General features: G+C 42.6%; 1 protein-coding gene across 1 annotated transcript in view; it reads right to left on the minus strand.

Annotated features, from left to right (window-relative positions):
* LOC311103011 (calpain-1 catalytic subunit-like) overlaps positions 1-25,171 on the minus strand; it is a 39,660-nt gene that overhangs the window by 9,931 nt on the left and 4,558 nt on the right. Inside the window, exons 2-19 of the mRNA XM_084144505.1 lie at positions 24,224-24,480; positions 24,027-24,096; positions 23,818-23,936; positions 23,469-23,602; positions 23,198-23,372; positions 22,828-22,902; positions 22,587-22,672; positions 21,881-21,955; positions 21,599-21,759; positions 21,316-21,499; positions 19,343-19,463; positions 16,591-16,799; positions 16,369-16,426; positions 16,173-16,253; positions 14,371-14,428; positions 13,763-13,827; positions 8,742-8,810; positions 8,555-8,633 (exon numbers count right to left, since the gene is read on the minus strand). Coding sequence (XP_084000631.1) covers positions 8,555-8,633; positions 8,742-8,810; positions 13,763-13,827; positions 14,371-14,428; positions 16,173-16,253; positions 16,369-16,426; positions 16,591-16,799; positions 19,343-19,463; positions 21,316-21,499; positions 21,599-21,759; positions 21,881-21,955; positions 22,587-22,672; positions 22,828-22,902; positions 23,198-23,372; positions 23,469-23,602; positions 23,818-23,936; positions 24,027-24,096; positions 24,224-24,460 — 2,056 coding nt within the window. The 5' untranslated portion in view covers positions 24,461-24,480. The remainder of the gene's footprint in view (positions 1-8,554; positions 8,634-8,741; positions 8,811-13,762; positions 13,828-14,370; positions 14,429-16,172; positions 16,254-16,368; positions 16,427-16,590; positions 16,800-19,342; positions 19,464-21,315; positions 21,500-21,598; positions 21,760-21,880; positions 21,956-22,586; positions 22,673-22,827; positions 22,903-23,197; positions 23,373-23,468; positions 23,603-23,817; positions 23,937-24,026; positions 24,097-24,223; positions 24,481-25,171) is intronic.

Consider the following 25,171-nt stretch of genomic DNA (forward strand, 5'->3'; position numbering starts at 1 on the left):
CATCTTTTTACGCTGCTGCTACTATGTTAATTATTTATGCATAGTCATTTTAACTCTACCCACATGTACATATTACCTCAACTACCTCAACTAGCCGGTGCCCCCGCACATTGACTCTGCACCGGTACCCCCCTGTATATAGCCTCCCTACTGTTATTTTATTTCACTTCTGCTCTTTTTTTCTCAACACTTTTTTGTTGTTGTTGTTTTATTAAAAATTAAATGCATTGTTGGTTAAGGGCTGTAAGTAAGCATTTCACGGTAATGTCTACACCTCTTGTATTCGGCGCATTTGGCAAATAAAATTTGATTTGATTTGATTTGAACTACTCTTCCTGGGGTCCAGCAAAATTCAGGCAGTTATTGTGGTGAATTATTATTAATGAACTGTAGAGTTTAATGGACTATGAGGTAGAACTGGGTTAATCAAGAGCATAAAGTTAGAATTATTTGTTACTGGGCCAAGAATTGTATTGGGTCATTTAATTTCACTGTGTGGGTGAGTAGAGAGGGAACCTGCCCTAGGGTCAGATTGCTTGCTCTTACTTAGATCCATGGTTGTCTTGTCATATCAAAGACTGAAACTGGCTTGGGCCGTTTGTTTTTGTCTTCAAACACAGTGAAAAGAGCCAGGGTTGAACTGAGTTTAAACTAAACATGAGTGTTTTTGCAAGATAAGGATTGATTGATTGTAGTACTCTGAACTTAATGAAAGTTTAGTTTAGCCGCTCTCAGAGACAAAGGAAGTGGGCGGAGCAATAAAAGAGCGGGAAAACGGAAGATGACTATATAAGTTGGTGGGAGACCGTAAGGGGGTGTGCCACTCTGCAGACCGGTATCGGCTTTGTTGAAACTTTAATAAAGTCATTTCTTGATGCAACGAAAACTCTGTAAGACCTTATTTGTAATAAAGTATAGTTGTTATTTTCCACAACATTATACATTTTAAAAACAAGATGACAGATGTCACAACATAATAAGTGTGTGCCCTCAGGCCTCTACTCTACTACCACATAGCTACAGTACAAAATCCATGTGTACGTGTGTATAGTGTGTATGTTATCGTGTGTTTGTATGCATGTGTCTATGTTTGTGTTGCTTCACAGTCCCCGCTGTTCCATAATGTGTATTTGTATCTGTTTTTTAAATTTAATTTTACTGCTGGCATGAGTTACTTGATGTGGAATAGAGTTCCATGTAGTCATGGCTCTATGTAGTACTGTGTGCCTCCCATAGTCTGTTCTGGACTTGGGGACTGTAAAGAGACCTCTGGTGGCATGTCATGTGGGGTATGCATGGGGTGTCCGAGCTGTGTGTCAGTAGTTCAAACAGACAGCTCGGTGCATTCAACATGTCAATACCTCTCACAAATACAAGTAGTGATGAAGTCAATCTCTCCTCCACTTTGAACCAGGAGAGATTGACATGCATATTATTAATGTTAGCTCTCTGTGTACATCCAAGTGCCAGCCATGCTGCCCTGTTCTGAACTAATTGCAAGTCCGTCTTTGTGGTACCTGACCACACGACTGAACAGTAGTCCAGGTGCGACAAAACTAGGGCCTGTAGGACCTGCCTTGTTGATAGTGCTGTTAAGAATGCAGAGCAGCGCTTTATTATAGACAGACTTCTCCCCATCCTAGCTACTGTTGTATAAATATGTTTTGACCATGACAGTGTACAATCCAGGGTTACTCCAAGCAGTTTAGTCACCTCAACTCACTCAATTTCCACATTATTGATTACAATATTTAGTTGAGGTTTAGGGTTTAGTGAATGATTTGTCCCAAATACAATGCTTTTAGTTTTAGAAATATTTAGGACTAACTTATTCCTTGCCACCCATTCGGAAACTAACTGCAACTCTTTGTTAAGTGTTGCTTTCATTTCAGTCACTGTGGTGGCTGACGTGTATAGTGTTGAGTCATCCGCATACATAGACACACTGGCTTTACTCAAAGCCAGTGGCATGCCGTTAGTAAAGATTGAAAAAAGGAAGGGGCCTAGACAGCTGCCCTGGGGAATTCCTGATTCTACCTGGATTTTGTTGGAGAGGTTTCCATTAAACACCCTCTGTGTTCATTTAGGCAGGGAACTCTTTATCCACAATATAGCAGGGGGTGTAAAGCCATAACACATAGTTTTTTTCCAGCAACAGACTATGATCGATAATGTCAAAAGCCGCACTGAAGTCTAACAAAACAGCCCCCGGAATCTTTTTATCATCAATTTCGCTCAGCCAATCATCAGTCATTTGTGTAAGTGCTGTGCTTGTTGAATGTCCTTCCCTATAAGTGTGATGAAAGTCTGTTGTCAAATTGTTTACTGTAAAATAGCATTTTATCTGGTCAAACTAAATGTTTTCCAAAAGTTTATTAAGGGTTGGTAACAGGCTGATTGGTCGGCTATTTGAGCCAGTTAAGAGGGCTTTACTATTCTTAGGTAGGGGAATAACTTCTGCTTCCCTCCAGGCCTGAGGGCACACACTTAGATATGGCAAATATCGTCCGCTATTATCCTCAGTAATTTTCCATCCAAGTTGTCAGACCGCGGTGGCGTGTCATTGTTGATCGACAATAATACTTGTTTTACCTCTTCCACACTCACATTAAGGAATTCAAAGTTACATTGCTTGACTTTCATAATTTGGTCAGACTCACTTGGATGTGTAGTGTCAGAGTCTGTTGCCGGCATGTCATGTCTAAGTTTGCTAATCTTGCCAATGAATAAATAATTAAAGTGGTTGGCAATATCAATGGGTTTTGTGATGAATGAGCCATCTGATTCAATGAATGATGGAGCGGAGTTTGTCTTTTTGCCCAAAATTTCATTTAAGGTGCTCCAAAGCTTTTTACTATCATTCTTTATGTCATTTATCTTTGTTTCATAGTGTAGTTTCTTCTTCTTTTTATTCAGTTTAGTCACATGATTTCTCAATTTGCAGTACGTTTGCCAATCGGTTGTACAGCCAGACCTATTTGCCATCTCTTTTGCCTCATCCCTCTCAACCATACAATTGTTCAATTCCTCATCAAGCCATGGGGATTTAACCGTTTTTACAGTCAATTTCTTAATGGGTGCATGCTTATTAGTAACTGGGGTAAGCAATTTCATAAATGTGTCAAGTGCAGCGTCTGGTTGCTCGTCATTACACACCACGAACCAACAAATATTCTTTACATCAACAACATAGGAATCACTACAAAACGTATTGTATGACCTCTTATACACAATATTAGGCCCAGCCTTTGGAACTTTGGTTTTCCTAGATATGGCTACTATATTGTGATCACTACATCCGATGAATTTGGATACCGCTTTCAAACACATTTCTGCAGCATTAGTAAAGATGTGATCAATACACATTGATTATTTCAATCCTGTACTGTTTGTAACTACCCTGGTAGGTTGATTGATAACCTGAACCAGGTTGAAGGCACTAGTTACAGTTTGAAGCTTTCTCTTGAGTGGGCAGCCTGATGAAAGCCAGTCAATATTTAAATCACCCAGAAAGTATACCTCTCTATTGATATCACATATATTATCAAGGATTTCACACATGTTATCCAGATACTGACTGTTAGCACTTGGTGGTCTATAGCAGCTTCCCACCAGAATGGGCTTTAGTTGAGTGTCACGATCGCCAATAAAGTAGGACCAAAGCGCAGCGTTGGGAGTGAACATGATGACTTTAATGTTGAAATAACGACAAAACAAAACACGATCCGTAACGTCCTCAGTACACCGACTGAACATAGAACAAAAACCCACAACCACAAGGTGAACACAGACATTTAAATATGGCTCCCAATCAGAGATAACGAGCCGACAGCTGACACTCGTTACCTCCGATTGGGAGTCACTGACCAAACATAGAACGCGAACACCTAGACACTACCCACAGTACACAACACACGGAAATCTACACACCCTGACTAAACACAAAAAGTCCTAGAACCAGAGTGTGACAGTACCCCCCCCCAAAGGCGCGGACTGCGACCGCGCCTAACTACAAGCAAACAGGAGAGGGCTGGGTGGGCATTCCTCCTCGGCGGCGGCTCCGGCTCTGGCGGATCCCGGCTGGACGGCTCTGGCGGATCCTGGCTGGACGGCTCTGGCGGATCCAGGCTGGACGGCTCTGGCGGATCCCGGCTGGACGGCTCTGGCGGATCCCGGCTGGACGGCTCTGGCGGATCCCGGCTGGACGGCTCTGGCGGATCCCGGCTGGACGGCTCTGGCGGATCCTGGCTGGACGGCTCTGGCGGATCCCGGCTGGAAGGCTCTGGCGGATCCCGGCTGGAAGGCTCTGGCGGATCCCGGCTGGACGGCTCTGGCGGATCCTGGCTGGACGGCTCTGGCGGATCCTGGCTGGACGGCTCTGGCGGATCCTGGCTGGACGGCTCATGGCTGGCTGACGGATCTGGCTGCTCATGGCTGGCTGACGGATCTGGCTGCTCATGGATGGCTGACGGATCTGGCTGCTCATGGCTGGCTGACGGATCTGGCTGCTCATGGCTGGCGGAAGGATCTGGCTGCTCATGGCTGGCGGAAGGCTCTGGCTGATCCTGTCTGGCGGAAGGCTCTGGCTGGACAGGGCTGACGACGCACCCCGTAGGCTCGGTGCGTTGAGCAGGGACAGGCCGGGCTGGGCTGGCGAAACGCACCACAGACTTGGTGCGGGGCGCAGGAACAGGCCGAGCTGGGCTGGCGACGCACCCCGTAGGCTTGGTGCGTTGAGCAGGAACAGACAGAACCGCACTGGGGACACACACCCCTGGCCCTACACGGGGATCAGGAACGGGCCGGACCGGACTGGAAACACCCCCCAGTACCTCTCGCCGTGCCTCCACACTTTCCATCCCCTTCGTAACCAGTGGCCCCCTTAAACTGGCGGCCATCTCTGCCAACCTCTTGCACTCCTCCGGGCCGTACAGCTTCTGCCCCGATGTCGTGAGCCCCCCCCTAAAAATTTTCTGGGGGTCTCTCCTCTCGGTGGACCAGACCTCCATAGTCCTCTCCCAACCTTCGCTCTTCTGGCTCCACCACTCTTTATCCAACTGCTGCTTGGTCTCGTTGTGGTGGGTTTTTCTGTCACGATCGCCAATAAAGTAGGACCAAAGCGCAGCGTTGGGAGTGAACATGATGACTTTAATGTTGAAATAACGACAAAACAAAACACGATCCGTAACGTCCTCAGTACACCGACTGAACATAGAACAAAAACCCACAACCACAAGGTGAACACAGACATTTAAATATGGCTCCCAATCAGAGATAACGAGCCGACAGCTGACACTCGTTACCTCCGATTGGGAGTCACTGACCAAACATAGAACGCGAACACCTAGACACTACCCACAGTACACAACACACGGAAATCTACACACCCTGACTAAGCACAAAAAGTCCTAGAACCAGAGTGTGACATTGAGGCAGGTGAACCTTTAGCCATATTACTTCAACAGTATTTAACATGAGTGAAATGAAAAAAAAAACTTGTTTTAAGAAATTCAAAAATATTAATAACGGAAAAGTGGTGCGTGCATATGTATTCACCCCCTTTGCTATGAAGCCCCTAAATAAGATTTGGTGCAACCAATTACCTTCTGAAGTCACATAATTAGTAAAATAAAGTCCACCTGTGTGCAATCTAAGTGTCACATGATCTGTCACATGATCTCAATATATATATACACACCTGTTCTGAAAGGCCCCAGAGTCTGCAACACCACTAAGCAAGGGGCACCACCAAGCAAGCGGCACCATGAAGACCAAGGAGCTCTCCAAACAAGTCAGGGACAAAGTTGTGGAGAAGTACAGATCAGGGTTGAGTTATAAAGAAATATCAGAAACTTTGAACATCCCATGGAGCACCATTAAATCCATTATTAAAAAATTGAAAGAATATGGCACCACAACAAACCTGCTAAGAGAGGGCCGCCCACCAAAACTCATGGACCAGGCAAGGAGGGCATTAATCAGAGAGGCAACAAAGAGATCAAAGATAACCCTGAAGGAGCTGCAAAGCTCCACAGCGGAGATTGGAGTATCTGTCCATAGGACCACTTGAAAATGTACACTCCACAGAGCTGGGCTTTACGGAAGAGTGGCCAGAAAAAAGCCATTTCTTAAAGAAAGAAATAAGCAAACACGTTTGGTGTTCGCCAAAAGGCATGTAGGAGACTCCCCAAACATATGGAAGAAGGTACTCTGGTCAGATGAGACTAAAATTGAGCTTTTTGGTCATCAAGGAAAACACTGTGTCTGGCGCAAACCCAACACCTCTCAACACCCCTAGAACACCATCCTCACAGTGAAGCATGGTGGTGGCAGCATCATGCTGTGGGGATGTTTTTAATCGGCAGGGACTGGGAAACTGGTTAGAATTGAAGGAATGATGGATGCTAAATACAGGGAAATTCTTGAGGGAAACATGTTTCAGTCTTCCAGAGATTTGAGACTGGGACGGAGGTTCACCTTTCAGCAGGACAACGACCCTAAGCATACTGCTAAAGCAACACTCAAGTGGTTTAAGGGGAAACATTTAAATGTCTTGGAATGGCCTAGTCAAAGCCCAGACCTCAATCCAATTGAGAATCTGTGGTATGACTTAAAGATTGCTGTACACCAGCGGAACCCATCCAACTTGAAGGAGCTGGAGCGGTTTTGCCTTGAAGATGTGCCAAGCTTATAGAGACATACCCCAAGAGACTTGCAGCTGTAATTGCTGCAAAAGGTGGCTCTACAAAATATTGACTTTGGTGGGGTTGAATAGTTATGCACGCTCAAGTTTTCTGTTTTATTTGTCTTATTTCTTGTTTGTTTCACCCCCAAAAATATTTTGCATCTTCAAATTGGTAGGCATGTTGTGTAAATCAAATGATACGACACCCAAAAAATATATTTAAATTCCAGGTTGTAAGGCAACAAAATAGGAAAAATGCCAAGGGGGGTGAATACTTTCACAAGCCACTGTATGAGCTTTGTTTCCAGAAGGTATCAAAATTGTCAATAAATGTTACACCCACAGAGCCGCAATAGTCTCGTAGCCAGATATGGAGGGCTAAAAGTCTGCTGAACCGTGGCTGTGATTGGAGAAAAACTGAGGATGGATCAACAACATTGTAGTTACTCCACAATACTAACCTAATTGACAGAGTTAAAAAGAAGGAAGCCTGTACAGAATTAAAATATTCCAAAACATGTTTGCCGATCATTGGAGAGAATGAGCCAATTACAGTATGTGGCTAGCTGCATGTCGTCTACCTCGTCTGCACAGGAAAATTCAACTTCCTCAAATAACATCTAAGCTCCCTAACATTATTATGGGAAGACATTCTTAGCAAAAGCTTAAAAACCATAATCAGCCTTAAGTGCCTAGAATCTGTAATGTACATTTTTGTGTGAGACGACAGGCTTCAAACCTACTACACGTGGTTCTGAATAAGTGTATAGTATGAGTCCGTTGAAGCTAGAGGTCTTCACGGATCCACCGGTACCCGGATACCCGAGAGGGTCTGGATCCAGAATTCTATATAATGTCATGGGTATGTGTAGTTTTAACTGACTTGTCCGGAAGGACCCGTACAGATCCGAACACGAGAGAGAGAGAGAATAATTTATGCTGCTGCTCTTGCTTTTTACAAGAGTGGTGCCTGCAGCTTGTTGTTGGCCAATCATAAGTAATCAAAGAGGCAATAGGCCACAATCGTAGATCCTCCGTATGTGGCAAAAGTTAGTAGAAACTGTATATAATCAATGGAAGATGGAATTAAAATGATGGAATTAAAAGTTAAAGGAGAAGGATAGGCTACAACGACCAAGAGCCAACAGGTAGGCTGCTACTTAATATTCTGAATGGAGTTGTTGTTGTTGTTTGTAACTGTGTAGGACGACAAAGTGCAGACTCAATTAGCCTAGCTTCTCCAGGTTTGATGCAGTTAAGACAGGTACTAGTAATCATATTGGATGATAAATGACCTAGCTATGGCAGCTATTAGTCTACTATAGCGCGAGTCGGCTTGGTTGGTTGCTATCTCTCCCTCTCTCCCTGCACCAGTGTCACTCACTCATACTCACATTAGCCTACACACACAGCACGGCCCCTGCTAGAGCGTCACCTCTCTCTACCTCCTTTCCCTGGCACTTTATCAGCTCTGGTTAATAAAGTAGCTTAAAAATGGAAATGTCTGCTGCTTCCCTCATTCAGATCGGACCGTGTCTGGATCCGACCAGGTCTATACGGAACGGGTCTAGTTGTCCTTAGGTCTGTTTGGAACGGGTCTCTATATTAAAAATATATATATATATATCGGGTCCGGATGGGAAAGCCCCAGGTCCATTTCAGAACAGGTCAAACTTTTTGGACCCGTGAAGGCCTCTAGTTGGTTCTACTGTATAGCCTATCCCATCTGTTTGGCTTAATTCAAATGTAAGGACTGACTGCTAACCTGATTACCCTAACTCAGACTTGCGCGTAAATCATGCACTGATGTCAAGTTTTACTGGCCCAAAAATCTTTTTTGTTGTTGTTTGTTTGTCAAGTCGGAGTTACCTGAAGCCATGATTGCGTTCCTCAGTTCACTCAATGACAACATTCCAGAACGGTCCACATCTGTGCGGAAGAAGATGTCCTTGACAATGTAAGAAAAAAAGTATACTTTCAGGTAAATTGTACTTCTGAAGAAGTCATTAGTTATAACCCAATACAGGTTTTGCCACAGACCTGCTAATTCATTTACCTTGTACATGGTAACTTTTCTCCATAGACGTAGAAATTCAGCAACGTTCAGTTTTCCAGTGATTGATGTCTGGAGAAGGAATGGTTAAGGCAGCGGTTCCCAAACCAGGGGTTTCCTGATATAAAATTGGGGTCGCTGGAGAATTTCCTAAATCCCCCCCAAAAAATATATATACAGTACCAGTCAAAAGTCTGGACACACCTACTCATTCAAGGATTTTTCTTTATTTTAACTATTTTCTACATTGTAGAATAATGAAATAGCACATATGGAATCATGTAGTAACCAAAAAAGTGTTACACAAATCAAAATATATTTTATATTTGAGATTCTTTAAAGTAGCCACCCATTGCCTTGATGACAGCTTTGACACTCTTGGCATTCTCTCAACCAGCTTCATGAGGTAGTCACCTGGAATGCATTTCAATTAACAGGTGTGCCTTGTTAAAAGTTAATTTGTGGTATTTATTTCCTTCTTAATGCGTTTGAGCCAATCAGTTGTGTTGTGACAAGGTAGGGGTGGTATTCAGAAGATAGCCCTATTTGGTAAAAGACTAAGTCCATATTATGGCAAGAACAGCTCAAATAAGCAAAGAGAAACGACAGTCCATCATTACTTTAAGACATGAAGGTCAGTCAATCCGGAAAATCTGAAGAACTTTGAAAGTTTCTTCAAGTGCAGTCGCAAAAACCATCAAGCGCTATGATGAAACTGGCTCTCATGAGGACCACCACAGGAAAGAAAGACCCAGAGTTACCTCTGCTGCAGAGGATAACTTCAGTCGAGTTAACTGCTCCGCAGATTGCAGCCCAAATATATGCTTTACAGAGTTCAAGTAACAGACACATCTCAACATCAACTGTTCAGAGGAGACTGCGTGAATCAGACCTTCATGGTTGATTTGCTGCAAACGCCATCTCATATGCTTTGCACTTAGTGGGACTACCATTCATTTTTCAACAGGACATGACCCAAAACACACCTCCAGGCTGTGTAAGGGCTATTTGACCAAGGAGATTGATGGAGTGCTGCATCAGATGACTTGGCCTCCACAATCACCCGACCCCAACCCAATTGAGATGGTTTGGGATGAGTTGGACCTCAGTGTGAAGGAAAAGCGGCCAACAAGTGCTCAGCATATGTGGGATCTCCTTCAAGACTGTTGGAAAAGCATTCCTCATGAAGCTGATTAAGAGAATGCCAAGAGTGTGGCTAAAGGATTGCAATATTTACCTGGAACTAACCTTGCAGATAGCATTACTGGGTGATCTGAAAAGTCATAGTCAATCAATCAATAATATAATAATACTTTTAGCAAAAACGTTTATTTTTAATTCACAATCTGTAGAAGCAATGAGAATTGAAAGGTTCAGAACTTTTGTAAAACATATTGTTGAAACATATATGGCAAATATAAATCCTATATGGATGGTGTTAAGAGATAGATGGGAGGTATTGAATAGAGTTGAAGGATGGGACTAATAACAAATATCAACAAATAATAACAAAGATAGCTAATAATGTAAGCATACTGTGTCCATAATAAGTATATAGGTTGTATGTTAGGAGCTTTTGGGAAAGAGCACAGTTAGAAAGATATGGCATATAGAAGCAAACCGGATGGACATCATGAAAATGATCGGAGAGGTTGAGAGTAGAAGAAGTTCAGGAGCAACAAAAAAAATTAAAAATAAAAATATATATAATATAATTATTGTAAAATTAACTCTGTCCATAAGGTGTAGATAGTAAGTATAGACCGGAAGTAGAGGCCTGGGCATTGTTTTTCACTAATTTACTCCAAGTATGGAAAGGATGGTGGGGTTGAAAAGTAATAAAGGGGAGTATATATATTTTTAAAAAACATGGGGGATTGGAAGTGATGCAGACAATTACATTGATAGAAGATACAATCTATCTGCAATATTAAGCTGATCCATTCCCCCCAAATTTTAACAAAAATTTTAACAAAAATTAGTATGCAAAGCTGTCATCAAGGCAAAGGGTGGCTACTTTGAAGAATCTCAAATATAAAATATATTCTGATTTGTTTAACACTTTTTGGGTTACTACATGATTCCATATGTGTTATTTCATAGTTTTAATATTTTCACTATTATTCTACAATGTAGACAATAGTAAAAATAAAGAAAAACCCTTGGATCAGTAGGTGTGTCCAAACTTTCGACTGGTACTGTATATACCAAAAAATATATTGTAATATCATCTTTGTATCTCAAAATCATTGTAATGTGGTTAACCTTAAATCCTAATGAAAATTATTCAAATCTAAAAGATAAAATTAAACTAGAGAGCGCCCTTAGCTCATGGGAAAATGCCACACTTGACCGTTGCACTTGAATCATTCCCACTGTGAAAGGCCCGCTGCGCTATGAAACCACACACTATTGCAGAGACTTTGGTATTTCTGGCCACAATTGATATGGTGAAAACAATGTGTGGGGAGGCATAGTCACAGAAACTCACATCAATACCTTTGTCAGATAACACTGTTAAACAAAGAATGTATGCTATTGCAAGCAATCAAGAGGAAAACTGACAATGACTCAAAAACTCCCCAGCTTATGCTCACCAAATGGACGTTAGCTGTGTGGTCCGAGATGCCCATGTATCGACTTTTGTTCGCTATGCATGTCGGGGGATGCTATTCACGAGGACATATTGTTCTGTCTCATGATTCCAGAGCATGAAAGGGCACAGGGGATGTTCAGTGTGCTGCGTGACTATATCGACGGAAAAACAGATTCCATGTGATCGAATCGTGGACTTTTGCACAGATGGGGCTCCATGTATGGCTGGACGGCGGGCAGGCCTCTGCACTCTAGCTATAAATGTGTCTCCCTCCGCCATGTGGACGCATTGTATGACACACCGAAAGCAACTGGCGGGCAAAAGAGCTGAGCACAGAACTTAGAGATGTACTGCAGCAGGTGACTTTGTTTGTAAACTACATCAAACCTCATCCACTACGCGCACTCCTGTTCGCAAAACTATGTGGAGAAATGGGATCAGAGCATGACAATGTTCTATTTCATACCGAGGCTTGGTGATTATCGAGGGGGAGTGTTGAAAAGATTTTTCACATTGAGAGAGGAACTGTTGTCATTCACAATGGATGTAAAAAAAAAACTGACTTGGTTGACTTTCTATGTAACGAAAATATAATGTTTGTCCTTGCCTATGTAACAGGCATATTTGGGAAACTGAACGAACTGAACGCAAGCATGCAGGGGAAATACAAAAACATTGTATCAATCAAATGTATTCATAAAGCCCTTTTTACATCAGCAGATGTCACAAAGTGCTTATACAGAAATCCAGCCTAAAACCCCAAACAGCAAGCAATGCAGATGTAGAAGCACGGTGGCTAGGAAAAACTCCCTAGAAAGGTAGGAACCAAGGAAGAGACCTAGAGAAGAACCAGACTCTGAGGAGTGGTCCGTCCTCTTCTGGCTGTGCCGGGTGGAGATTTTAAGAATACATGGACATTAAGGCCAGATGAGTGACCGAATCAGTGGATTCAGAGGAAATCATTCTTGTTGGAGAGAGCGTCTTTCAAAAGCGAACCATGCCCCCTTCCCTCGGCTGTGCATGTTTCTAACAGAAAACAGCATCAGTAAGTGTCCCACACGAGTGATGACTGCTCACCTCCAATGCTTGGAAGAGCACTTTGTGACCTACTTCCCAATCCGTTTGACTGTGATCCTGGCTCAATTGACGTGCCGGTAAGTGAAAATGAACAGCTGATCGAGCTGTCATGTGACCGAGTGCATTTACAGCAGTGGCGGTCGGTGCCATTTAAGATGATGCAATTCCAACTCGGGAACTCCGGCCTCTTTCTAGCGCTCCAACTTTCTGACCTGAAGATCACTGACGTCATGATTGGACCTCTTATTTTTCAGAGTTCCCAGTTGTCTTTAAAGCACCATAAAACTCATGGTAACCTTCGCCAGCTCATACAGTATCTGTGTGAAGCTGGAATCAGTGCTCTCGTCTACATTAAAACCAATTATCAATCGAGGTTGGATGTGACAGCGGAGATGAGGTGCGCACTGTCGTCCACGCCCCCTGACTTTGAGAAGCTCCGACGCAACATGCATCAAGCACACCCATCTCATTAGTGGTGGTGAGATAAGAGTCATTATGTCAGATTGTTTTGTAGTTGACTGCCATAGCCCCACATTAAAAGTATGTGATGGTGAGTTGAGAAGACAATCAGAAATACTGTTAGAATGTTTTTCATTTGACTGCCATAGCCCCAAATAAAAAAGTTGACATTGGCTGTTAATTACATACTTTTTTTCACATGGCTGGGGTCACGAGAATTTTCAGATATCAAAATGGGGGTTGTGGGCCAAACAAGTTTGGGAACCCCTGGGTTAAGGGAATCTCCATAGGCAGATACAAAAATGGTTTACATTTTGACCTGTTATGGGATAACGCTGTTTGTTTAGTTATGTGGTCTGTTTTACATTGGTGGAACTATATTTACTCTCCTTTCTCATTCTGATTCAGCTGCTGGGTTTGTAAACTGGTGTTCAGATTACATTTACATTTTAGTCATTTAGCAGACGCTCTTATCCAGAGCGACTTACAGTTAGTTTTATTTTTCATACTGGCCCCCCTTGGGAATCGAACCCACAACCCTGGCGTTGCAAACGCCATGCTCTACCAACTGAGCTACATCCCTGCCGGCCATTCCCTCCCCGACCCTGGACGACGCTGGGCCAATTGTGCGCCGCCCCATGGGTCTCCCGGTCGCGGCCGGCTGCGACAGAGCCTGGATTCGAACCAGGATCTCTAGTGGCACAGCTAGCACTGCGATGCACTGCGATGCAGATTACATGAAGATGAAACATGAAACTCATTCTCTCTCTCTCTAGTCTATACCATAGAGACTCCTACATTCATTCACAGTTTTAACTGTACTGTAAAGTACTGTTCAAGGTGTTTTACAACAGAAGACACGGTAGAGTGTCACTAAGCTCATGAAGGATACATCCATCAAGGCCACCATGCTTTGACAGGACTCCAAGCTGAAGCCTTGTGTTTTCTTTACATTTCCTGCGTAAAATGTGAAAAGGTGGCACATAAAAAAAAATCATACAGATCTTGTTAAAACATTCTCTGTGTTCAAACTCCTGATTTTGTTCATAACTAGTGGTGGGTATCAATATTGATAATTCAATATGATATTTGATATTGTTTGATATCGATATGAGCAAGGCATAACGTGATGTCGGTTTATCCTTGCTGTTAACCTACATTATGTAAAAGAGCATACATGACTGTTCCTGCATGCACAAAACCTTCTCACAGGCTCTCAACTTATAGCATACTTCACTGCCTGCTGATGGTCCATCAATGGGCTTTCTGTTGTATTCAAACCTGTTGGGTAGTTTAGGCCCACAGAACATTCACACCTGGCCCAATGGGCAATCAGCAAGCAGTTGTCTGAACTTCACAAAGCCGTGGAAGTTGCATTGTTATTTATTCAAACCGTTATGATATTGATTTTGGTTAGAAAAAATGCTACTGATATCGATATAGATTTTCAATATCAGTGCCCCAACACTATAAATTACAATAGATTTTCTCTTTACATACCTTGGATCAGATTTTCATTCAGAGTCCTCTGAAGCTGTTCAGCATCCACCTCCTCAAACTTTTTTGTAAAAATAAAATGATAGTGTTATTCAGTGGTGTAAAGTTCTTAAGCAAAAATACTTCAAAGTACTACTTAAGTAGTTTTTTGGGGTAGCTGTACTTTACTATTTATATTTTGACAACTTTTACTTCACTAAATTCCTAAAGAAAATGATGTACTTTTTACTCCATACACTTTACCTGACACCCAAAAGTACTCGTTACATTTTGAATGATTAGCAGGACAGGAAAATTGTCAAATTCACACACTTATCAAGAGAACACGTGGTCATCCCTTCAGCCTCTGATCTGGTGGACTCACTAAACACAAACACATCTTTTGTAAATGATGTCTGAGTGTTGTAGTGTGCCCCTGGCTATCCATACATTTTAAAAACAAGAAAATGTTGCCGCCTGCTTTGCTTAATAGAAGAAATTTGAAATGATTTATACTTTTACTTTTGATACTTAAGTATATTTTAGCAACTACATTTACTTTTGATGCTTAAGTATATTTAGAACCAAATATTTTTTAGACATTTACTCAAGTAGTATTTACATTTTAGTCATTTAGCAGACGCTCTTATCCAGAGCGCCTTACAGTTAGTGAGTGCATACATTATTTTTTTATTTTTTCATACTGGCCCCCTGTGGGAATCAACCCCCACAACCCTGGTGTTGCAAACGCCATGCTCTAACAACTGAGCTACATCCCTGCCGGCCATTCCCTCCCCTACCCAATTGTGCGCCGCCCCATGGGTCTCCCGGACAGAGCCTGTATTCGAACCAGTATCTCTAGTGGCACAGCTGCGGGTGTACACCCAGGTACTGGGTGATTTTTACTTTTACGTGAGTAACTTTCTATGAAGGTGTATATACTTTTACTGAAGTATGACAATTAGATACTTTTTCCACCACTGGTGTTATTATAATTTTTTTTAACGATTAGTTAAAAACAATTCGGCCATACTTCCAAACATTAGAAAAAGTTTAAGCTTTAGTTCAAGTTTAAGCATCAGCTAATTATAATCGTTGAAGTAGTTCAAAGGCTACATGTTAGCTGTTCCCATTTCATAATCTGGCACATTTAGCCATATGCTAATTTCGCCAGGTGGGAGTGATTCTTTCCTGTAACAAATTCCTCGTCAGCCTATCAAAGATCTTAAAAGGGACAATGCAGCAGTTTTTATATCAACATCAAATCATTTCTGTGTAACAATTAAGTACCTTAGTGTGATTGTTTTAAATGTAAATGGTCAAAAAGAAACAAAAACTGAAAACTAGCTATTATTGGCAGAGAGGTTTGGAAGTCTCATTCTTATTGGTCTATTTGTACGCCTGGTGATGTCAACATAGGCCAAAACTCCATCCCACCAAAACAGGCAAACATTTCAGGGAGACTTTTTAAACAGCTCTTACACTAAAAGAGCATTATATTAATTTTCACAATTCCACAGTATTATTCCAACATCATAGTGTGGAAATAGATATAAAACCAAAGATGATTTATTATATTGATAAGATAACCAAATGACTGCTCTAACAATGGAAATACATGTCCTCAATGATTGAAGGCAGGCAAGATCAGGTGGGACCATTCTAACCAATAACAGAGCAGATACGAGTGTGAACAACAGGCACAACTAAGTCGTTTGTTACCCAAAGTTGCCGGAATGCCGCATGCATCCATGTACACTGAGTGTACAAAACATTAGGAACACCTTCCTAATATTGAGTTGAAAAGAAAAATACTCTGAACTTGCCTCATCAGAATACTTCTGAAACAGAGTTATTTTGCTGTCCACATCTCCTCCCTTGTGTTCTAGATCGACTGTAGGTGTGGGCTAAAAAATGAAAATAGTGTTTTAATGAGTTATAAAGGAGGTGGAAGCAAAGAAATACCAGTGTTGCATTAAAATACATAAATATGAGGGATGAAACACTTTTTGCCTTAAATACCTTTGGGGTTTTTGGGGAAAACAGGATTTCCTCCATATCTTGGTCATTGGAATTTTCACTGAGGAAAAAAACGGACTGATTTGTTTCTGTTAGGAATACATTCATTATAGTGAGACCTAATGTTAGCTATGATCACAGACTATATAAAAAAAACTATATAAATATATATATTGAAAAAATTATGACATTACTTAAATTTTAATGAGAGGGGGCTGTGCTTACTGGATTTGGGCCTCCACCTTGGAGAGGATGGACAGGATGAAGGAGGCGGTTTCATTTGGTTTGAAGGTTGATGGCACGATCAGGTATTCACCAGGTTTCAGCCTGAAGAACTCCATCACTTCCCGAGCATTCACATAGTTTTTGGATTGGGCGACAGGCACATTGTTGTTGAAGAAGAAGGCAGGAAACTTCCCCCCCTGGCCTTTGAACTGAGATCACAAAAAAAATATATATATATATATACAAAAGGCTTTGCTAAAAATATGTCTTTATAAAACGTTACTTTTGAACCCTAATGCAACAATTCAACAAAGCTACTTGGTCATATATGTTATATAATGGTTGTGCAACAACCCAACATGGTCTCAGAGCATTTCGTATTTTGTTGTAAGTAAATCCGAGACACTCCATTTAGTATGATATGTTAAGTTTCGTATGGTATGTGTTAATTTGTCGAGGTCCATCACCCATTTCTGTGGCGTGTGATTTGGACGTCAGGCGCAGGAGGGTAAATCACAGAATAAAGGTTTATTCCGTATATACACTACCGTTCAAATGTTTGGGGTCATTTAGACATTTCCTTGTTTTCGAAAGAAGATTATTCATTTTTTGTTCATTAAAATAACATCAAATTGATTAGAAATACAGTGTAGACATTGTTAATGTTGTAAATGGCTACTGTAGCTGGAAACGGCTGATTTTTAATGGAATATCTACATAGGCGTACAAAGGCCCATTATCAGCAACCATCAGTCCTGTGTTCCAATGGCACGTTGTGTTTGCTAATCCAAGTTTATGATTTTAAAAGGCTAATTGATCATTAGAAAACCCTTTTGCAATTATGTTAGCACAGCTGAAAACTGTTGTGCTGATTAAAGAAGCAATACAACTGGCCTTCTTGAGACTAGTTGAGTATCTGGAGCATCAGTAATTGTGGGTTCAATTACAGGCTCAAAATGGCCAGAAACAAAGAACTTTCTTCTGAAACTCGTCAGTCTATTCTTGTTCTGAGAAATGAAGGCTATTCCATGCAAGAAATTGCCAAGAAACTGAAGATCTCGTACAAACGCTGTGTACTACTCCCTTCACAGAACAGCGCAAACTGGCACTAACCAAAATAGAAAGAGGTGGCCCCGGTGCACAACTGAGCAAGAGGACAAATACATTAGTGTGTCTAGTTTGAGAAACAGACGCCTCACAGGTCCTAAACTGGCAGCTTCATTAAAAAGTACCCGCAAAACACCAGTCTCAACGTCATGAGGCGACTCCGGGATGCTGACCTTCTAGGCAGAGTTGCAAAGAAAAAGCCATATCTCAGACTGGCCGATAAAAATAAAAGATTAAGATGGGCAGTCTGAGATATGGCTTTTTCTTTGCAACTCTGCCTAGAAGGTCAGCATCCCGGAGTCGCCTCTTCACTGTTGACGTTGAGACTGGTGTTTTGCGGGTACTATTTAATTTAATGTCCTCTTGTTCAATGCTCGGTAATCAATGTACGGGCTTAGACCTCCGTCTTTCTTCTTCACAAAAAATTAATTTGAGGTGGCGGGCGAAGTGGAGGGACGTATGAACCCCTGGCGCAGGGACTCGGAGACGTACGTCTCCATTGCCTCCGTTTCAGCCTGCGACAGGGGATATACATGACTCCTGGGAGGCACAGCGTCTACTCGTAGGTTTATCGCGCAATCCCCCCGGCCCCGATGAGGTGGTAATTTGGTCGCATTTGGTCGCTTGTGTTTTGGAAAAAGTGTGCGCCAAATCAAGGTATTCGGGGGGGATGCGCACGGTGGGGGAAGTGTCTGGACTTTCCACCATGGTTGCACCTACGGAAACAGCTAGTCACCTACCCTGACACTCTCGCGACCACCCCGTGAGAACCCTCTGCTGCCATGAAAAGGTGTGGTTGTGTAGTGCTAACCAGGGAAGACCCAACACAACAGGGAAATCGGGGGACAAAATAATAAACAATGTGACGTGCTCTCTATGGGTCCTTTGGGTAACCATTGTGACTGATGCTGTAACTTCACTAACGAACCCTGACCCTAATGGTCGACTGTCAAGTGCTTTGATGGGCAGTGGAGTGGATAGGGGAACCAATGGAATACCTAGACTTAGAGCTAACGACCTGTCCATAAAGTTCCCAGCTGCGCCTGAATCGACCAGCGCCTTACACTGGGAAACTACGGGGTAGTCAGGGAAGGTGACGTGTATGGTGCAGTGTGCAGTAGAGGGCTCTGACTGAGTGTGGGTTCGCGCTACCTGGGGTGATGCGAAAGTTCCCTGCCTGCCGCCTCCAGACCCGGAAGAACCCTGACGACAGCGTGCAGTATAATGTCCTCTTCTGCCCCAAGAGTGACACTGAAGCTGTCCTCCTCCATTCTCCCGGATCGCTGCCCCACCTAGCTCCATCGGAACGGACTCTGAGTTGGGGGGGGGGGGGGGGGGGTGAAACGGGAAGACCACTCCCAGGACGTCCTCTAGCAGCCAGCAGGTTGTCCAACCGGATGGCCATGTCCACCAGCTGGTCGAAGGTTAACATGGCATCCCGGCAGGCTAGCTCCCTTCGGACGTCCTCTCGCAGGCTGCACCAGAATCCGCACCCAGCCGCTAGGGTCCGAAACTCCAGGACGAAGTCCTGCGCGGTCCTCGTCCCCTGCCTCAGTTGGACTAGACGCTTGCCCGCCTCTCGTCCTTCGGGCGGGTGGTCGAACTCCCCGTAGTTGTCCAACGCAGTTCCTCCTTCTCTCCAGACCGCGTTGGGCCACTCCTGGGCTTTCCCTGAGAGGCAGGAGAAAGCAGGGCTGATGTTCACGAAGTAGAGGTCCAGCTGCAGGAGGAATCCCTGACAGCGGGCAGCCGTCCCGTCAAACTCCCTTGGTCGGGATAGATTAATCCCTTGGGGTGCTGGAGTGTGGGTGGCCGGATCCGGTCGCTCAGCTGGTCCCGACGGGTCGGGTCCTCTCCAGGCGTTGGACAACCTGGAGAACCCGATCCATCGCTTCTCCCAAGCTGGCTAGAATCCTGGAATGCTAGTGGACCCGTGCCACAACTCCAGGCATGGGCTCTTCTCCTGCTGACTCCATGGCGGGTGTGTGATTCTGTGGTGTGTGATTTGGACGGATCAGGCGCAGGAGGGTAAATCACAGAATAAAGTTTTATTCCGTATATATGTCGATACAAAGTACAAGGAGCTCCACCGAGCTCATATAACCTCCACAATAAACAATCACATACAAAGACAATGGGGCAGAGGAAACACTTATACAGGTACTGGTGAGGGGAATTGAAACCAGGTGTGTGTAATAAACAAGACAAAACAAATGGAATGATGAGATGAGGAGCGGCAGTGGCTAGAAGGCCGGTGACGACGAACGCCGAAGCCTGCCCGAACAGCTTCGGTGGAACTTGTGACAATTTCGTATGATATGTTACGAATTTATCACGTTTCAGGAGAAGACCTAGATGCAGTCAGTGTCAAAGTAACAAAAGTTTATTACAAAAACAGGTTGCAGGTTAACGACAGGTCAAGGTCAGGCAGAAGTCAGTAATCCAGATCAGAGTCCAAAAGGTACAAAACGGCAGGCAGTCTCAGGGTCAGGGCAGGCAGAGGTCAATAGTCCAAGGTGGCGTGTCAAGGTACAGAACGGCAGGCAGAAAACAGGAACTTGAAAAAGACAGGAGCAAGGAGGAAAACGCTGGTAGGCTTGACGAAACAAAACAAACTGGCAACAGACAAACAGAGAACACTAATGGGGAAGATGGGAGACACCTGGAGGGGGGTGGAGACAATCACAAAGACAGGTGAAACAGATCAGGGTGTGACATAATTACAATTCATATTATATGTTACAAATTTGCAAAATGTACAATATGTTACGAATTTGCAAGACGTACAATATGTCACGAATTCTAGCTAGGTGGCTAGGTGGCTAACATTATCTAGCTCTCTAACGTTAGCTAGGCTAGGGGTTAGGGGTTAGGAGTTAGGTTATAGGGTTAAGGTTAGGGTTAGGGGAAGGTTTAGCTAACATGCTAAGTAGTTGCAAAGTAGCTAAAAAGTAGTAAGTATTTGAAAAATTGCTAATTATCTAAAATTGTCCTTGAGGAGTTTCGATCACACAACCTTTGGGTTGCTAGACGTTCAAGTTATATGCCTACCCAACCACCCTCCTTTCGTTTGCCAACCTTGGTATGTAACCATACCAAACGTAACATATCATACTAAATGGTTTTCTCGGATTTACATACAGAATAATACGAAATGCTCTGAGACCAGGTTGCACAAACATTGTACAACAGGAACTACAGACCAAGGAGTATGCGTAGGCCTATCTAGACAACAGCGTATTTCATTAGTTCTTGTATAACTGTATTTGCGAAAATTATGTATAAAAGTTACTTACTTGGGCAGGCACCTGTTAGAATGTAAAACAAATACAATTCAATTGCAGGAACAATAGCATATCTGGGCTGTTGAATTTCTTCTTCTGGGAAGAAAGTTGTGTCTGGATCATATTTGTAAATGTTTTAATGATTTAAACTTTGTGGATAAAAGTTTAGATAAACTTGTTTTACTTGCTTTAGATTAAAGTCTAGTCATTTAATTTGTTTTGTAGAAATACACATTTTCAGCAGCAAATGCAGTGCATCTTGGTCGTATGTGGGAAGTGTTATACGGTTTATTATTAGGGGTCGTATGTGAGAAGTGTTATACGGCTTATGCACCAAAGAAGGGCACTGACCTCAAAGACGGAGAAGCCAATGTGGAGACTTTTGACCAGGCGTCTGTTTCTTTTATCAGGCTTCTGCATCAGAGACACCAACAAGTTGTTGTCCCCCTGTGTCTCAGAGCAGTCCCCGCCCAATTCCCCAATTTTCACCCGATACTGGGGATTGGTCCAGAAACTGTCTGGGAGACAAGACAAAACATATTTTGACTGTAGATTCAGGAAATGTTGTAGTCATCATGAACTGCATATCATTCCGTGTCAATCAAGATAAGATTTACTTGGGAAATTCATGCAACCACCAGAAGTGGTTCCTGCAACCCATCTGCCATCGTGGAATGAGGGGGTCCAATGACAAGTGGGGTTGCCATCGAGAAAATCAGGGCACAGACAGCAGATATCCACTTCTGCGAAATTCTCACAGAAATGTTTCATTGTCATCCTGAGAAGACAACCAAATTGTGAATGATAAGGTGTTGAAATATCAGTACTTGAAACACTGCATGTGTCAGTTCTACTTATTAAACATGGTCTACAAACACATTTCAGCAAATATGGTTTACCAGAATTCCCCATTCTCTTCCACTGACAGACACATCTTCTGATCGTCAGGACTCACTGTTTGCCACAGGGAGGAACTGACAGGAAAACAAACATCAATAGGTGAACTGGGGTTAAGGCTCCTGAGAAAGTCTAAGTAGTTTTAAAATGTTATGCTGTTGGCCACAGACAGGTAGATCATTTTGTAAGAAGCTCAAGAGGGACAGCAACACCATAAACCTTGCTGTTTGCAAATATTTGGCAGACTTTTATGACCTCACACGACAGAACATACCATTACATATAGTACAATTACATACCATTACATACCATTTACATGACGTAGCATACCATTACATAGTACCATTACATATCATTACATACAGTACCATTACACAAAGGTCAGCTGAGTGAAAATGTAAAGGTTAGACTGGATTATCACTCTTTTGACAGAACAACTTGTTTTTCATGAATAGGGGGGGATTAAATTAGCTTTAGGGAAACTAGGAATGTTTCTCTCCGCAGTTGGTTAACAACATTTAAGGTTAACATTTAAAGTTAAAAACACAAAACAAGAGACAACAATGCAAAATCTTTCATGCTTTGGCTGCTTGTGAGTGACTTCTGAATGCAATGTAAAAGGTGAGGGAGATTAGCTGACATTTCATAAAGACCTGTTGAAGACAATTGCTGTCATTACATGTCACAATCAGAATAAAATGTCCTTACTTATCGCTCCAGTCTCCAATCCACTCTCCCTGGCCCCAGGGGTTGAAGAGGCGGATCAGATTCACTGGCATGCCTTGGCTCATGATCTGTGGAAGAAACCAGAATGAACACGAGGAGTGGGTTCATTTAGGGTTGGGCAAGAAATCATACCACACAAACCACACAAACGCTCCCATTTCCCTCCAGGAAGAACCAGATATTGACAAAGCATTTCCCTCACATAGTTAGTTCCATACAGTACCTGTCTAACTCCTGTGACGGTGTAGGCATGTCCCCTCACTAATCCGTTGGGTGCCACCGTGTTCGCTGATGTTTCCTACGTTACAACAGACACAGGTTATTAGGTATCATAAGTAAACTAATCGGACCATAACATAACAGAGGTTTTAGTCACAAAATAGGACATGGCTGAATATGAACAATATGAACACAACCTTCATCTCTTTTGTGTTTAAAAGTTACAGGACATATCTTTTAACTTCAACTACGCCACATGACTCATATTACCCTGCAGATATTTTATTGACATCAATGGATGATTTGCGGTAAGTTGACACATGCATTTCTCACTGCCCTACTAACGGTTTTGTTCAAAGCTTCATCAAAGCTACCCCTTGAGGTGTGCCACATCCAATCAGAGATTTTGACTTGGCAGCTCTGAACAGGAGATCCCACAGATTTGGTGGAGCGTCAGTGAGCTTGAACGTGATGTGAATCCCTCCAGTGAAGTCCATCATAGCCTCTGAAGGGGTCCCTAAATTCATGTCTGCGTAGGAGCCACACACCCTGCCAGAAGAAACGGGTCAATAAGTCCTACAATTAAGGTGGTGTTAGTGTATATCAGAAGGGGCCTTATATAACCAACTGATGTGGCTCACATACTTGGCGTAGGCTTTCTCCAGCAAGGCGGGCCAAAACTCATTGGGAGTTTTTGAATGAACGAAAATGAGCCTGCCGTCAACTGTTGGTAGCTTGTCATCGATCACAACGTCCACCCACCTCCCAAACCTCCAGAACTGAAAGATAGGAGGAGAGGACAATGATTCCTACAGAGACCATTCTCTATGGGGCTTGAGAAATGCGCAGCATAAGCAGTCATCATTCATTACAATTCAATAGTTCTCAATACATCTCAGAACCTTTTCAATGCAATATATTCTGTGTCAATACATTACTAACCCTCAAAGGATGATAGTTATTTTAATAAGTTATTTAGCCCAAGGTTATTTACCCGGAAGTGGAATATTCCGCAGTAGTCATCTTTAAAGCTTTGGTTTAGGGGCACTACTTGCTCCAGGATGTGCTTCTGGAACGTCAAAGCCCCAATGGAAGCAAGAAACCAGCAATCTCCTAAATGAAATGTTGTACATCATGACATTTGTAATGCAAGGGGCACGGTGTGGTATATGTTGACGCTTGTTTACAACCAAATCCACTTACCAACTATTCCTTGCCCAAAGTCAAACCTTGAAATTCCATCAACAGTAAAATCTGGATTCCGTACCATTTTCTGGAAGAGTGAATACACACGTTAAAACTATTAATAATATTTATAATTTCTATTCATAATTACAAATAAAATCAGTTAATACCCTGTGTTGTAATGTGTGCAGATCTGAATGAAGACTTGAACATACCGCTGGTCTCAACCACACCACCCTGGCCATGTCATCAGGTGAAACTAGCCCATCACCAATGGAGTTGTGGTCTGGGGGGAACATCTCATCGATATACCTTACCCCCCTGACCAAACAGTATTGCTTCAGCTGCTGGAAGTCTTGGTTGCTGTGTTTCTCTGGGTTGGCAAGGCTCCCAACACCCTCTTTCTTGTGGCGCTCCTGCATTATACTCATGCACACACCGGGAGGAGGCATTGTTGTACTGTATGCAGGATCTGTTAGCAGGGTGAAATTATGAAATACTTGTAGGTGGAGCCGAAATATAAATAGCATAGTGCATTATTAAGTGCTGACAACATAACAGATATGCAAAACTACTATTCAACAGTAGTATTAAAAAGTATTTCCTTCAACATATTGTACATTCAGTATTTTTGAAAAAGCGCTTTTATAGATATTGTTTTATATTTTAAAGATCTTATTCATAATATTTAGCCTACATCCAATGTATCAAATGAAAAGTCCCTAAAAAATGCAAGAAGGAATAGCATACAGCAAGTTCAGCTGTGTATTTAAAAGTGTAATACTCCATATTTAACAAATACAAACTTAGAAATGGTTTCACAGACAATTAAGTCAATGTTGACAATGACATGTCAAATATTTGCCTATTGCACAGATTTTATACACTGTGGACACCCCTTCAAATTAGTCGATTCAGCTATTTCAGCCACACCCGTTGCTGACAGGTGTATAAAATTGAGCACACAGCCATGCAATCTCCATTGACAAACATTGACAATAGAATGGCCTTACTGAAGAGCTCAGTGACTTTCAACGTGTCACTATCATAGGATGCCACTTTTCCAACAAGTCAGTTTGTCCAAAAAAATTACGCCACAGCATACAATTACATTCTAGACTATTCAGTGCTTTGGGGAAGGCCCTTTCCTGTTTCAGCATGAC

This window comes from Coregonus lavaretus (assembly GCF_964263955.1).
Source record: "Coregonus lavaretus genome assembly, chromosome: 27".
In the NCBI taxonomy this organism is placed as follows: domain Eukaryota; kingdom Metazoa; phylum Chordata; class Actinopteri; order Salmoniformes; family Salmonidae; genus Coregonus; species Coregonus lavaretus.